This window comes from Anopheles ziemanni, chromosome 3, assembly GCF_943734765.1.
Source record: "Anopheles ziemanni chromosome 3, idAnoZiCoDA_A2_x.2, whole genome shotgun sequence".
Classification (NCBI taxonomy): domain Eukaryota; kingdom Metazoa; phylum Arthropoda; class Insecta; order Diptera; family Culicidae; genus Anopheles; species Anopheles ziemanni.
Window position 1 is genome coordinate 87377177 of NC_080706.1, and position 15179 is coordinate 87392355.

Sequence of the window (15179 nt, forward strand, 5' to 3'; positions counted from 1 at the left end):
CTTCGCATGAAATTGCAAAAAACAAAAGTGCAAAATTGTATGTACAAGTGTATAAACTGACCTTGAAACATTTGATCACAATCGAGGCCTGAAGTTAGACAAAAATGTCACGTTGGTTTGTTAGTTATCAATTGCCACACCATGAGGCAGGTTATTGGCCTCGTGTTTCTGGCTGTGCTTTGGGCACAGGCTCTCAAATCCGAGCCGGAAAGAAAGGTGCCATCGGGAAGAATTGTCAACGGGACGCAAGTTTCCATCGAGAACTACCCATTTATAGTGCGGGTGTACATTTATAACTTTTTCATTTGCGCCGGGAGCATCATAACGAGCAAACATGCCTTATCAGCTGCCCAGTGTTTCGGTTTTAAGCCTAATCCTGTTACAGTGAGAATTTTTGTACTACCATGCCACGTTCCATACCGCTTTAAAAAAACCGAAAGTTCTGTTTCAGGTGTCGTTAGTCGGAGGGAGCACTCGCCAAAACGACGGTGGTGTCGATTTCCGGATTCGCAGTTACGTTCTTCATCCCCAATACGATCCCTCGACTATGGATTACGATGTGGCCGTCGTCACGATTGAAGCCACGTTCGATGGACACGAGAACGTTGGCGCTATAAAGCTGCAAACCATGGAGCTGACCTATTCACCGGCGCGCCCTACCTGGTGCTACGTAGCCGGTTGGGGATCGACAAATGGTCAATCGAAAACCAGCTCGGAAACTCTGCAGCTAGTTTGGATGCAGGTTGTTTCGCAATACAGCTGCGCAAGTGAATGGGCCCCATTCGAAATAACTTCCCGGTAAGCGAGAGACAATAGCAAGGTAACTCCGGTGGAGGAAAATAAAAAATCGACTAAATTGTGTTTCCTATTTCAGGATGGTTTGTGCTCAGCTTCCAAACGCAGATGCCTGTTACGGTGACAGTGGTGGGCCACTGGTATGCAATGACCAGTTGACTGGTGTTGTTATTGGGGGCGATGAGCTTTGTTCTGGCCAATACCCCGTAGTTTTCACTAAAATTGTGTCAAACAGTGTGCGTTTGTTTATCAGGGAAAATACACATGATTTTAGTATTTAAAGATCAATAAAGCAGTCCATACGACCCACTCATTACATACAATTTTGCAGAGCTTTTAAATTAGACATCTTCTTATGTGATGAACCGGCTATTTATTTGCAATCTGCCGAACCATTATACAGATATTTATCGTCTAATAGATCCAAGTCCAACAAAATATGAAACATGGCACATGGTTTAGGCTCTTACCTCAGCTCCTCGTTAAGAGTGTGTGTGGGTTCAGTTGATATACTACAGCACAGATTTGAAGGAGGGTTTTGACACACCTAAGTCAACAGTGGAGGAAACATTAGCACTGACGTACAGTTCGATAAAAATAATTTACTGAATTTAGTTACTCTTGCGGTGGAACGATGTTCGCTTTGGTGTTGGGTGTAGTGTGCTTCTTATCGGTAAATCATGTTGCCTGGACTGAGGCAGCAGGTGCAGTACCGGGTATACGCATTGTTGGCGGACAAGATGCGGATATTCGAGATCATAAGCACATGCTGCTGTTAAAAGTAGACGGGGTTGCCATTTGCGGTGCTGTCGTGATTTCAAACAGTTCAGCGCTTACCGCAGCTCATTGTGTGTATTCTCAGGTTGATCCACAAACGGTAACGTATTGCGGAAGTGAAGCGAAGAATTTGAAAGAGTCTTGGGTTTGCTTTTCTAAGATACTTTTCATCCAAGGTCACCCTACATGGAGGGAGTTCCACTCAGACTGGGATGAATGTGACGTTCTACGCAGCATCGATAAAGATTCACCCTAACTACGATGACGCTTCCACGCACAACGATGTTGCCATCATTGATATCACAGGGACGTTTGGCGATCAACCAAACATAGCCGCTATAGCCCTGCAGAACACCGACCCCATCATCACGGCTGCTAAACCTACCATGTGTCACGCGACCGGATGGGGTCTAACCAACCGTAAAAACCGGAAGATACCACTAACGCTGCAAATCGGATACTTGCAGCTGATAACACCGGCAGCCTGTCGAGCAAAATGGTATTTAAGTACGATAACAACGAGGTAAGCGAAACCTTACACTAAAATGTTGAGCCCAAAATCACGTACCTGCTTTGAATGTTTGCAGCATGATCTGTGCCAAAGGGGATGCCACCGATACTTGTTCCGGCGATAGTGGCGGTCCGTTGGTGTGCGAAGGTCGCCTCTATGGGATCGTATCCTGGGGTACGGGCAATTGCAACGCTTCTAAGCCGGCGGTCTTCGCCAAAATTCCTGCCGACATTATACGTTCGTTCATATTTTCTAACACAGGTGTTTAATCCTGACCTAGTACACTTGTTCACAAAGTATAACTGAACTAAGGAGTATGTGTTAGTTTATTAATAAATGTTTGTTTGTTGTTTTAAAGAAGCAAACAGTTCAACATGAAATTTTTGTGTGTTATTGTGCTTTACCGAGGAGCCACACGTGAAGCTTTTTACACCGAACGAACGTTTTTTTCGAGCGGCTGGAGCTTACCGTGTGTCAGCAATGCCCCTCGCTCTAATGATAGATTTCTCTTTCCTTCCTTCGGTTCACGTTCGGTGCTCAGAATTCGAGCGAACGTTCGCTAGCGCACAGAAAAAGTCGAGCGAATTTTTTGGGCATTCTTCCCCTTCCATGTACGGGTAAAAAAAACAGACCAACTGTTATAAATATGGTATACAGCGATTGGCGCAAAAAGCTCGGGCCAAAAAATTCGTTATACGCGTTCGTTCGCTTACGTGTGGCTCCTCGGTTAAATTAAAAAAATTGACTTACAAAAGTAACATATTATGATGGATGATATATTTGATTGTATCATAACCGGACGGATTCTCTGGCGATTAAATTTATACTACGAGTTTAGTTACATTGCTTCAAGTGTTCAATTGTTTCATTCGAATTCGGAAACGCCTGAATGTATACAAGCTGAGCTTAACATATTTTTCAATACAAGAAGCACGACATGGCAGTAAGTACGATAACGATCATACTGATAATGATCGATTTAGTGATAGTTAGGCATTGATTTAAACATTTCCTTAAACCTGAACCCATGAAACCATGCGATCGTGTTCGACGCTCCTGATTTATTCCGTATTGAGTATTGTATACAAATATTCTTATCAGTGCACTTGTGCTCTTCTCTCGCTTACTTATGCATCCGTTACGTAACGTAATGAAGCATCATTAGACGAAAAAATCCCCAAATGTGAGACAAGCTGCAGGGTTACCTAGGATTGTAGTATAATTTCACTCTCTGCTGCAAGAGAAGTCTCTCAATCGCTATTCAACTTTCTCTGTGGCTCATTTCGGATTGGTCCTATAAAAGAAAGCGCTGTGCTCAACTGAGTAGCAGAGTGCAAATTTCACTTCGACACAATGAAGTTGCTGGTTGCTGCGTTGGTGATCTGTGGCACGATCCTTACGTTCTGCCACGCTAGCTATGTCCCGACGTCTCAAACTTTAGTGAACGGCGTGTCGAACAAGTACGGTAGGTGCGAAGGAGGTGTAAGATCTCAACATCAGTTAGTCATGTTCGTTGGTTTTTTCCCTCTAGCTGATAAGGAGTTCCTGGAGAAGCAAAAATTCTTCTTCGAGATAATGCGCCACTTGCATCAACCCATCGCAACCGAGGAGTACCTGCCCTTTGCAAAGCAATGGATTACGGATCAAAGTAAATATGCGGTTAGTAGGAAATTAGTACCCGTGTTGTAAGATTGTGAAAGGTTTGACCGAGTTGTGTTCTCGATTTCCAGAACTACACTGAAGTAAATGAGTTCCTGCAGTCGTACAAGCAGGGATTGCTTAAGAAAGGGGAAATATTTACCATCTTCAACTACTGGTATGCCAAGCAGACAGTGCAGCTGTATCGCTTCTTCCAAAATGCACTCGACTGGGAAACGTACTACAAGAACGTTGTTTGGGCCCGGCAGAACATCAACGAAGGCATGTTTCTGTGCGCCCTGACACTGTCCGTCCTCCATAGGAGCGATCTGCAGGGTATTGTGCTACCAGCGATCTACGAGGTGTATCCTCATCATTTCTTCAACGGGGACGTCTTCCACGATGCTACGAACCGGCGTGCCATGGATCCGAGCTACGGTTTCTATGCCAACAAAAGATACAACGTTGCACAGTCAAATTTCACCTCCACATTCGCCACCCAGTTCTACGGAGAGGGTTCGCTGTCGTACTTCACGGAGGACGTCGGCTTGAATGCGTACTACTACTACTTCATGATGGACTACGCGCCATTCTTGGGTGGTGATAAACTTGGCCTGAACAAGGACCGCAGGGGTGAGTTGTACCTGTTCATGCACCAGCAGCTGCTCGCCCGTTACTCCTTGGAACGCAGCGCAAACGGCCTAGGACCGGTTCAGGTCTTGACCTGGGAGTCTCCGATCGCAACCGGATACTACCCGATGCTGCGCTACTGGAACGGAGTGCCTTTCCGTGCACGTGAAAGCAACTTCCTTTGGCGTCCGTACGATCCGATTAAACTGAGCGGCCTGAAGGCCTACGAGGAGCGCGTACGTCAAGCGATCGATTTCGGATATTTGAACGGACGCGATGGGCAGCGAATTGACCTTCGCAAACCGGAAGCTATCGATGTCGTGGGTAACCTCGTCAGTGGCAATGTGGACAGTGTTCACGTGGACTACTACAAGATGATCGAAACGACGGCACGCATGATACTGGCACAGGGTGACTACTACGGTTCGTCCAGCGAGGTCTGGCCGGGGGTCCTTATGCACTACGAAACTTCGATGCGCGATCCACTGTTCTACCAGTTCTTCCAACGAGTGCTAGGCTTTTACTGGGATTTCAAGGGCTTCCTTCCGCCGTACACAATCGACGAGCTGAACTTCGAAGGAGTGGAGATAAAGAGCGTCTCCGTTGAGAAACTGGTAACCTTCTTCGAGCCGTTTGACGTTGACATTAGCAACGGGCTTGGCTTTGATTACACCGGAGAGCGTTCGACGTGGAACTTCAGTGTGCTGGCGCGCAAAGATCGATTGAATCACAAACCGTTCAGCTACGAGCTGAACATTAGCTCCCAGTTCGCCGGGAAAGGTGTAGTGCGAATGTACATGGGACCGCAGATGTACAGCCTTGGCCAGCTGCAGTACATGAAGAAGATGTTCGTCGAGATGGACCAGTACACGGTGGACCTGGTCGTGGGGAACAACCAGATCAAGCGAAACACGCGTGACTTCTACTACGATATTCGTGATCGGACCACCTACTCGGAGCTGTACATGCGCATCATGAAGGCGTACCGGGGTGAGGAGCAGTTCGTGCTGGACATGTCCGAGGCACACTGCGGATGGCCCGATCGGCTGCTGCTACCTAAAGGCCTACCGAACGGGTTTTCGATGAGCTTCTTCTTTATCGTCACTCCGTTCAAACCACCGAAGGTAGCGCAATTCTCAACATTCGACTCCACGTACACGTGTGGCACTGGGTCGGGTTCGAAGTACATCGACGAGCTTCCGTTTGGGTTTCCGTTCGATCGGGAGATTAACTTCAGTAACTTTGTCACCAAAAATATGCACTTTGTAGACGTTTCGGTGTATCATGTGAACGGGAATCAGCAAAATGCATCGCATTGATATGAACATTCAGGTAGTTTGCTAACAAAATTTTTTGTAAAGAAAATCGAATAAATACATACAACTTCATGTTACCAAAAAATTTAACGGCTTTGTTTGAATACTTTTTGTTTATAAAGAAACGAATGTAATAATTGATATAAATGTGTGTTCTTATTCTCGTGAATTGTTGAAAAAAATAATTTCATTTTTACATATTGATAGTAGGTTACTTCAACTTTATCACATTGAAAGGTCTATTTTTCAAAACCTGAAAACGAAAACGATGACACAGAATGATCAGGGTATGGAGTATACAAATTAAACAAATGAGACAAGGATATCTTACAGCCTGCAAGAATATATTAAAAATCTTCCATAAAACAAATCCTTTCAAGGGCAATTGTGAAATTTAAGGAGTACTGTGTATTAAATAGTATAGAATAATAAATAAAAAATTAATAAAGAACAACACATATTTGTGCTTAAAGATTATCGATCGCGTAAGCATCCGTTAAGTATGACTCTCATAAAATATAAAATGTCATTGCCTATAAGTGATCCGGCAATGAAATTAAATGATATGATAAAACTACAGCAAAAACATTTTAAAATAACCCATTACATTAATGTATTTTGAAAGCTTGTAAAATACTATTTTTTCAATACAAGAATATTCGCAAAGTTTGGGTAGTGTTTTCAAATTTATAAATAAATTCAATTTAATGAAAATGTTTATTGACAGAACAAATTGTGCAGATAACAGAGATAACATAACTACTTTCAAATCTTAGTAATTAATTTGATCAACTAACTCATATTTTATAAACCAATAATATAAACAAATTAAATGAAACAAATCCATTGCTATAAGCAACACAAGTCGAAAATAGTACGATGATGTTATACAAACTCCGTAAATACATTTAAAAATGCTGAATATATTTTAACAAATAAAAATATGAACGCTATGTGTTTTTTGGTGAATAGTCAAACTTCCGTATCGGAAACTTCATCACTGATTCATCAATGGCAGAATTGATTGAACTTTAATGATTTTAGGTCCCGAAAAGCATAACGAGCAGTTCGCAACGAAAATGGGAAGCAAACAAATATCCCACGAATGATTAAACAAAATCGAAACATAACTTGGTTACGTGAAAAGAGAAACAAAAATAGATTGCTAATCAGAGGATGAAATGTATAGCAGCTCCTCTCGTTGCCCAATTTCGATTGCAAAACTCTCGCTCTGCAAAACAACTTTTTCTTCGCCTCATAATATGCAAATCGTGTATTGCAGTATGGCAACTACTATCAACGAAAAGGTAGCAACCGAAATCAACAATGCGTACAGCTTAAAATAGTATTGAACCGAATCGAAATCGCTGAAACGAGCAAATAGAAGATGAATAAACGATAAGAAACTGCCAAAATCTGGGTATAAAACGGGGGCAGCCGCATTCAACTTCACTCACAGCGTGGTGTCCACAAAGGAGAGTAGAAGATGAGACTGACTGTTGTAGCCATCGCACTCGGCCTGGTCGCCCTGACCAGCGGTGCTTACTATCCCCCTTCTCAACCAGTAACTGGAGTTAAGTATGGTAAGTGTACAATAAACTTAACAGTCAATATTCCGTTCTTAACTCATTTCGTTTTCGCAATTGCCGTTTTTTTTACAGCCGACAAGGACTTCCTGTACAAGCAGAAGTTCTTCTTCGAGGTGCTTAGGAATATCCATCTCCCCCTTCAGTTCCAGGAATACTTGCCATACACTAAGTCCTACATCGCTGATTCGAGCAAATATGTGGTATGTCGATGTTCATTATTCACATGTCATCAATATTTGCTAACATCATTCACTTTTTATGACAACCTTTTTCCACGATCTAGAACTTCGAAGAAGTGACTGAGTTCTTCAACTACTACAAAGCCGGATTCCTTGGCAAGGGTGAGCTGTTCAGCATCTACAACAAGGAGTACATGACGCAGACGTACCTTCTGTTCAACTTCTTCTACAACTCCATTGACTTCGATACCTTCTACAAGAACGTCGTCTTTGCCCGTGAGAACGTGAACGAGGGTATCTTCATTCACGCCCTGACCTTGGCTGTCTTCCATCATCCGGAGCTGAAGGGCTTCGTGCTGCCGGCCATCTACGAAATCTACCCGTACTACTTCTTCAACACCGACGTTATCCATAGTGTCACCTTCCGTAAGCAGTACGACCAGAAGTTCGGTTTTACTAGCAATGGCAAGTACAATGTTGTCTACGACAACTACACCGCCACCTACCCGATTGACTACTACGGTGAGGAAAAGCTGGCTTACTTCACTGAGGATATCGGACTGAACGCGTACTACTATTACTTCATGATGGACTACCCGTACTTCCTTGGAACCGACAAGTACAACTTCTCGAAGGATCGTCGCGGAGAGCTCTACCTGTACATGTACCAGCAGCTCATTGCCCGTTACTACCTGGAGCGTCAAGCGAACTTCCTGGGACCGATTGAGGAATTCGACTATGACTTCCCACTCAAGACCGGATACTGGTCGAAGCTGAGCTACTACAATGGCATTCCGTTCTTCGTCCGCAATGACTACTACAGCTTCTCGAAGGACTTCTACTACCAGGTGACTCTGCTGAAGGACTACGAGCAGCGTTTCCGTCAAGTCATCGACAAGGGTTACTACTACCTGGAGGATGGATCGAAGATCGACCTGCGTCAACCAGAGTCGGTTGAGTACCTCGGAAACATGATGTTCTCCAACCCCGACAGCGTGGATAACTACTACTTCGGATTCTTCGAAATGATCGCCCGCCAGGTGTACAGCGGTGGTGCTAAGTTCTATAAGTACGTCCCGAGCGCCCTGATGCACTTCGAGACCTCCCTGCGTGATCCTTTCTTCTACCAGCTGTACAACCGTTTCCTGACCTTCTACTACCAGTTCAAGAGCTACCTGAAGCCGTACACCTATGAGGAACTGTACTTCAAGGGTGTTGAAATCAAGAGCGTTGCATTCGAGAAGCTGATGACCTACTTCGAGTACTTCGATGCCGAGGTGAGCAACGTGGTCCCAATCAAGGCATCTGGTGAGAAGTTCTTCGATTTCTCGGTGTTCGCCCGCCAGAAGCGCATCAACCACAAGCCGTTCTCCTACACCATGGATGTGTACTCGGAGTTCGCCGGCAAGGGCGTCGTCCGCGTGTACATGGGCCCCAAGTTCTACGACTTCAAGGATCTGCAGTATGTGAAGAAATACTTCGTCGAGGTTGATCAGTACCAGTACGACTTTGTCACTGGCAAGAACACCATCGTCCGCAACTCGCGTGACTTCTACTACAGCGTCCGTGACCGCACCACCTACACCGAGCTGTACAAGAAGATCATGACGGCGTACAGCGGTGGCGAGAAGTTCGTTCTGGACAACTCCGAGGCTCACTGTGGCTTCCCTGACCGTCTGCTTCTGCCGAAGGGTCTCCCGAGCGGCTATGAGATGACATTCTACTTCATCGTGACCCCGTACTACGCCCCGAAGGTGCCGCAGTTCTCGACCTACGACAACACGTACCAGTGCGGTGTTGGATCCGGCTCGAAATACATCGACGATCTGCCGTTCGGATATCCGTTCGACCGTGACATCGACTTCAGCTACTTCTACACCAAGAACATGTACTTCAAGGATGTCTTCATCTACCACTCCGAAGAAATTAAACCGTACGTGCCGTACCACGCCGTTGAAGAAACGCCGTATGTGCCGTACTAAGTCTTCCAATGATTGTTGTTCTGATATCGGATATGCTTTGTTAATAAATGAATTCTGTTGAATAATAATGATATGTTACTGAAAATTATTCCTTTTTACGAAGCTGACAACGAAGGTCTTGAAAAATTTCTTACAAACGGTCAGGCGTAACAACAAACGGACAATCTGCAATCTCGAAGAAATTCGTTATCCGCATATTTCGGGCTGATACGCTTTGTCCATCGGAGCAAGTCGAATCCAATCTATTTCATATTGAAAAGATTCTTTCAGCAGTGCATCAATCTTATCATGACTCTTAAAATAAAATAAAGTGAACTAAATTCAGCTTAACTATGTTTCATCCGATCATGACTAAGAGAATGACCAAGTTCGTTGAGATTATCGGTGTACATCATTTACCTATCGAACCGAGATTGAGAAATAAAGTTATTCTGTATCTTACACTTATTTTAATATTTGAAATACCTTAATTAAATCGTTGGCAGTGGCGGGTCCAGCGGCATTTTTTTATACGAAACATTATAACTCACAATGGTTAAAGGTTGCTTGACCATTTTGTTTACCTGCTACATTTATGACATGATTGTAGGACTGTAACAATTTATGTTTAATTTCAAGATGCAGATTCGGGATAACGTTTAGTACGTTGATTATGTTTGCGCAAGTAGAATCAATTCGTGTTCGATATGTATACATAATGTTTGCACCATCGTTGAAGAATGGAGATGACTTTTAACAATTATTGACTTATATTAATAATATACGGTTAATAGTGTAAACTCTTTCGTTCTTGTAAGTTTGTCCTTTGAATGTTCGTGCCCCACCATGGTCGCTTAGTCCGGGCAACGTTAAACCGATCACAAGCCGTAGGAGGCAGTCGATGTTACATCCGATCGCAAACACTCCGTTAGTGAAACAAAATAACATTTCTAGGAAATCAAATTATTCACTAAAAGGAAACGATTTGACCTTCATAACAAAAAAAAGTCTTTTCCCATCTAAGTTGTTATTGTTCTTATAAAAGTAGGTAAAGTATCAAAGTTTGATATCATTTAGCTTCTCCTGAGAATGTGTTTTTACAAAGGAATACTTTGTTGCTAAATAAAAGCAGCCATACATTTTGTTTGAAAATATCGCATCATCCATTACGGACAAAATCTAATTTTCGATGTCGATGAACTGTTTTCTTTGATTGGAAGTATTTTTGGCGAAGGCGATAAGGTAATCATGCAGTTGCAAAACAGTGTGCATAGTGCAACGGCATATTTACTGTTTCTAGGTGATTCGGCCAGCATAATCTTACGGATGTGAAATGAGCAAAAAGAGCAGTAAAAATTAATAATATGCAATCTCATGACTTCAGGTCGTTCACATCGGAACAGTTGACCAGCGAATGCAAGATGCACTTGACACAGAGGTCAAGTGTGTGAAATTTGATAAGAACCTGAGCACCTGAAGGTTACAAGAAAGGCACAACGTATGGAATGTTTTGTTAAGATAATAAGAACACTCTTGGGAACGTGATGTAATTCAAAATACACTTGCCCAATTTATAGAGAAATTGGCAAACTGAATTTAGTTTTGGCAACAATGTAGAGTATTGTGTGCTGAATTTTTAAACTGTTTTATTAATTTGAAAATGTGTGTACTGTTAATTAAAAAGATTGACAAACAACCTCCAAAACGAGCGTTCCAAATAAATATCGAAACTAGATGTCTTGAAGTCCGGCTGAAAAATTAACACCTCGCTCTATAAATATCTATTTTTAAAGTTTTTAATGCTGGCGCAGTACAGGTGAAAGGCCAAAACCAATTGATAAACATCCACATTCAAAGATGACATGATTAATAATGTTAAATGAACATACTAAAATAAATAGATGCCGTACCGTATTGTCAATTCTCTCTAACACGGCTAATCCACGAATAAGAATAAGAAAAAGAGAATAGAAAGTGCATCCAATTTGAAAACAAGTTTAAAAATTTGGTTTTAGCCTTGAATTAAAACTCCATCGATAGGAGAATAATCGGGATTTTATTAAAAGAATTGAAAATTAATATGAAATTCACGTCAACAATTTACGGTGGTACAAAAATTGATAGTAAAATAAGCTTAATAAAATGTATTGCTCATAGATAGACCGAATATAATTGTAAAAGTTCAGATGCGAGTGAGAGCTTTGCTTGTACAATTAAAAGTGAGGAGGACAGTGATTTTTTTTTAAATAGAACGCTAAATCTATGTCAACGAACCAACAACGTACAAAATTGTTTTTGAGAAAATGGGTCAAAAGTACAATGGTGAGTATGTTAAACATTAAACTTTTTTCTAGAATAATAACTTGCTTTAAAGCATCAACAAGCATTGATGTGATATTGATAATGTAAATTTTGTAATCTTAGTTCATAAGTAGAAGAATACCTTCGATCCCTTTTGGTACTAAAAGTTTGTAAAACCAAAAAAGTTTTTGAGTTTAACCGCACCACACCATACGAAAATAGGTAAAAAAATTGGTTTGATTCGTTCATCCGCTAAAGAGCAAAGCTAGAGACAATCCGTCCCCAACACAACCTTACATTTATTTCTTCCATTTGCATCATGCATGGTAAGTAAGACAAGCACAAGAACGGTAATAAGCGCTAGTTGATAAGTTCATCGCCGCGGGCCCTATATAAAACCCCGGGATTCGTTGAACAGACATCATTCAGCGGAAGCAGTCCACAACGGAGAGTAGAAGATGAGACTGACTGTTGTAGCCATCGCACTTGGCCTGGTCGCCCTGACCAGCGCTGCCTACTATCCCTCCTCGCATCCGGTGACCAGCGTGAAGTATGGTAAGTTTTAGAGTGCATTATGCCAGTGAAAAATGTTTTAATTATTTGCTATTGCCTTCAATAATATAGCCGACAAGGACTTCCTGTACAAGCAGAAGTTCTTCTTCGAAGTACTGAGGAACATCCATCTTCCTCTTCAATTCGAAGAGTACTTGCCGTACACTAAGTCCTACATCACCGATGAGAGCAAATATGTGGTATGTATTATCAGTTTTACTTTTACTAAAGCACCATCATTAACTTCATGCTTCTTGTGTCGACCATATTCTAGAACTTCGAAGATGTAGCTGAATTCTTCAACTACTACAAAGCCGGATTCCTGGGCAAGGGTGAGCTGTTCAGCATCTACAACAAGGAGTACATGACGCAGACGTACCTTCTGTTCAACTTCTTCTACAACTCCGTTGACTTCGATACCTTCTACAAGAACGTCGTCTTTGCCCGTGAGAACGTGAACGAGGGTATCTTCATTCACGCTCTGACCTTGGCTGTCTTCCATCATCCGGAGCTGAAGGGCTTCGTGCTGCCGGCCATCTACGAAATCTACCCGTACTACTTCTTCAACACCGACGTTATCCATAGTGTCACCTTCCGTAAGCAGTACGACCAGAAGTTCGGTTTTGCTAGCAATGGCAAGTACAATGTTGTCTACGACAACTTCACCGCCACCTACCCGATTGACTACTACGGTGAGGAAAAGCTGGCTTACTTCACTGAGGATATCGGACTGAACGCGTACTACTACTACTTCATGATGGACTACCCGTACTTCCTTGGAACCGACAAGTACAACTTCTCCAAGGATCGTCGCGGAGAGCTCTACCTGTACATGTACCAGCAACTCATTGCCCGTTACTACCTGGAGCGTCAAGCGAACTTCCTGGGACCGATTGAGGAATTCGACTATGACTTCCCACTCAAGACCGGATACTGGTCGAAGCTGAGCTACTACAATGGCATTCCGTTCTTCGTCCGCAATGACTACTACAGCTTCTCGAAGGACTTCTACTACCAGGTGACTCTGCTGAAGGACTACGAGCAGCGTTTCCGTCAAGTCATCGACAAGGGTTACTACTACCTGGAGGATGGATCGAAGATCGACCTGCGTCAACCAGAGTCGGTTGAGTACCTCGGAAACATGATGTTCTCCAACCCCGACAGCGTGGATAACTACTACTTCGGATTCTTCGAAATGATCGCCCGCCAGGTGTACAGCGGTGGTGCTAAGTTCTATAAGTACGTCCCGAGCGCCCTGATGCACTTCGAGACCTCCCTGCGTGATCCTTTCTTCTACCAGCTGTACAACCGTTTCCTGACCTTCTACTACAAGTTCAAGAGCTACCTGAAGCCGTACACCTATGAGGAACTGTACTTCAAGGGTGTTGAAATCAAGAGCGTTGTGTTCGACAAGCTTGTTACCTACTTCGAGTACTTCGATGCTGAGGTGAGCAACGTGGTCCCGATCAAGGCATCTGGTGAGAAGTTCTTCGATTTCTCGGTGTTCGCCCGCCAGAAGCGCATCAACCACAAGCCGTTCTCCTACACCATGGATGTGTACTCGGAGTTCGCCGGCAAGGGCGTCGTCCGCGTGTACATGGGCCCCAAATTCTACGACTTCAAGGAACTGCAGTACATGAAGAAATACTTCGTCGAGGTCGATCAGTACCAGTACGACTTTGTCACTGGCAAGAACACCATCGTCCGCAACTCGCGTGACTTCTACTACAGCGTCCGTGACCGCACGACCTACACCGAGCTGTACAAGAAGATCATGACGGCGTACAACGGTGGCGAGAAGTTCGTCCTGGACAACTCCGAGGCTCACTGTGGCTTCCCTGACCGTCTGCTTCTGCCGAAGGGTCTCCCGAGCGGCTATGAGATGACATTCTACTTCGTCGTGACCCCGTACTACGCCCCGAAGGTGCCGCAGTTCTCGACCTACGACAACACGTACCAGTGCGGTGTTGGATCCGGCTCGAAATACATCGACGATCTGCCGTTCGGATATCCGTTCGACCGTGACATCGACTTCAGCTACTTCTACACCAAGAACATGTACTTCAAGGATGTCTTCATCTACCACTCGGATGAATTCAAGGTTAACTCTTCCTACTAAATCACTGTAACGCGCGACTGGAAAACGAAATCTGTAACTCCCGAAAGGATGCTTATTATTAATAAATCAAACCATCAATAATTCAAACTAATGTTTTTGTTCATCATGATTTATAAGTTGTAGAACCAGACTCAATCATGAAAACCGCAGAGTCTCAAAACAAAGCTCGAGCGAAATAGAAATCTAAGTTGGCTGACTTTGGAAACGAGGAGCAATTGATAGGATTATTATCTAGCGATAACATGCCACCGCTGCCCCTTTAAAGTGTTGGTATACTAATTTGCTGTACCAGTGGATGATCTAACTTTTCAATTCTTCTAAAATTTCAATTCATTTGGGTGCAAAGTCTACACTGAAAACAACATCAAGCCAGTCGAAACTGGTACTTAACAGGACAGGAGAACGCCTCCGACACATGGAAATCTGATAAAACCCGATAAAGTCGAGATTAACTAAAACATGCTTAGGAGAATTTGTAGCCCCGTTATAGAGAAGCCGTTATAACGACGAGCTCTATGAGATTCATTGCCACCTAACTGCATTACTATGCATATATTATGCAATGAATAATACTCTCCAGGCTTCCGTGGGTTGGACAAGATCCAGACGAAAAAATCCGTTGTGACTGCCCTTAAGGACAGAGGAGGCGAAGAAGACCTAAACTAAGGTTTAAGCATAGCGGAAACGAAACAGCCAATAAAGGTAGGTATTGGACCAGAAGGACGAAATCGTTCGTTGTAGCACCATGTAACTAAGGGTGGGCAGGAAAACTTGACGATTTGAAAGAGGCACCAATTTACTAAACATAGTC

General features: G+C 43.3%; 4 protein-coding genes across 4 annotated transcripts; all 4 read left to right on the forward strand.

Moving 5' to 3' along the window:
• The first annotated feature begins 547 nt into the window (after positions 1-547).
• Positions 548-2352, forward strand: LOC131285726 (trypsin beta-like). Its single transcript, XM_058314583.1, has 4 exons — positions 548-798; positions 875-935; positions 1749-2095; positions 2160-2352. The coding sequence occupies exons 1-4, from the start codon at positions 548-550 to the stop codon at positions 2350-2352; spliced, it is 852 nt and encodes a 283-aa protein (XP_058170566.1).
• A 1084-nt stretch (positions 2353-3436) lies between these two features.
• LOC131286691 (hexamerin-1.1-like) lies at positions 3437-5676 on the forward strand. The gene is made up of 3 exons (XM_058315679.1): positions 3437-3548; positions 3615-3742; positions 3814-5676. The coding sequence occupies exons 1-3, from the start codon at positions 3437-3439 to the stop codon at positions 5668-5670; spliced, it is 2097 nt and encodes a 698-aa protein (XP_058171662.1). The 3' UTR covers positions 5671-5676.
• A 1477-nt stretch (positions 5677-7153) lies between these two features.
• LOC131285728 (hexamerin-1.1-like) lies at positions 7154-9417 on the forward strand. Its single transcript, XM_058314584.1, has 3 exons — positions 7154-7250; positions 7329-7456; positions 7540-9417. Exons 1-3 carry the CDS (start codon positions 7154-7156, stop codon positions 9415-9417), a joined length of 2103 nt encoding a protein of 700 aa, XP_058170567.1.
• Positions 9418-12155: 2738 nt separating this feature from the next.
• On the forward strand, positions 12156-14368 carry LOC131286825 (hexamerin-1.1-like). The gene is made up of 3 exons (XM_058315827.1): positions 12156-12252; positions 12322-12449; positions 12524-14368. The coding sequence occupies exons 1-3, from the start codon at positions 12156-12158 to the stop codon at positions 14366-14368; spliced, it is 2070 nt and encodes a 689-aa protein (XP_058171810.1).
• Positions 14369-15179: the final 811 nt, after the last annotated feature.

What these genes read in the sequence shown, in the direction of transcription:
- LOC131285726 (XM_058314583.1), top strand. Translation starts at nt 548, where the DNA reads ATGGATTACGATGTGGCCGTCGTCACGATTGAAGCCACGTTCGATGGA. An exon ending in CCATTCGAAATAACTTCCCG is followed by an intron (nt 799 to 874) that starts GTAAGCGAGAGA and finishes TTCCTATTTCAG; the next exon opens with GATGGTTTGTGCTCAGCTTC. An exon ending in TTAAGTACGATAACAACGAG is followed by an intron (nt 2,096 to 2,159) that starts GTAAGCGAAACC and finishes GAATGTTTGCAG; the next exon opens with CATGATCTGTGCCAAAGGGG.
- LOC131286691 (XM_058315679.1), top strand. Translation starts at nt 3,437, where the DNA reads ATGAAGTTGCTGGTTGCTGCGTTGGTGATCTGTGGCACGATCCTTACG. An exon ending in CGGCGTGTCGAACAAGTACG is followed by an intron (nt 3,549 to 3,614) that starts GTAGGTGCGAAG and finishes TTTTCCCTCTAG; the next exon opens with CTGATAAGGAGTTCCTGGAG. An exon ending in CGGATCAAAGTAAATATGCG is followed by an intron (nt 3,743 to 3,813) that starts GTTAGTAGGAAA and finishes CTCGATTTCCAG; the next exon opens with AACTACACTGAAGTAAATGA.
- LOC131285728 (XM_058314584.1), top strand. Translation starts at nt 7,154, where the DNA reads ATGAGACTGACTGTTGTAGCCATCGCACTCGGCCTGGTCGCCCTGACC. An exon ending in AGTAACTGGAGTTAAGTATG is followed by an intron (nt 7,251 to 7,328) that starts GTAAGTGTACAA and finishes TTTTTTTTACAG; the next exon opens with CCGACAAGGACTTCCTGTAC. An exon ending in CTGATTCGAGCAAATATGTG is followed by an intron (nt 7,457 to 7,539) that starts GTATGTCGATGT and finishes TCCACGATCTAG; the next exon opens with AACTTCGAAGAAGTGACTGA.
- LOC131286825 (XM_058315827.1), top strand. Translation starts at nt 12,156, where the DNA reads ATGAGACTGACTGTTGTAGCCATCGCACTTGGCCTGGTCGCCCTGACC. An exon ending in GGTGACCAGCGTGAAGTATG is followed by an intron (nt 12,253 to 12,321) that starts GTAAGTTTTAGA and finishes TCAATAATATAG; the next exon opens with CCGACAAGGACTTCCTGTAC. An exon ending in CCGATGAGAGCAAATATGTG is followed by an intron (nt 12,450 to 12,523) that starts GTATGTATTATC and finishes ACCATATTCTAG; the next exon opens with AACTTCGAAGATGTAGCTGA.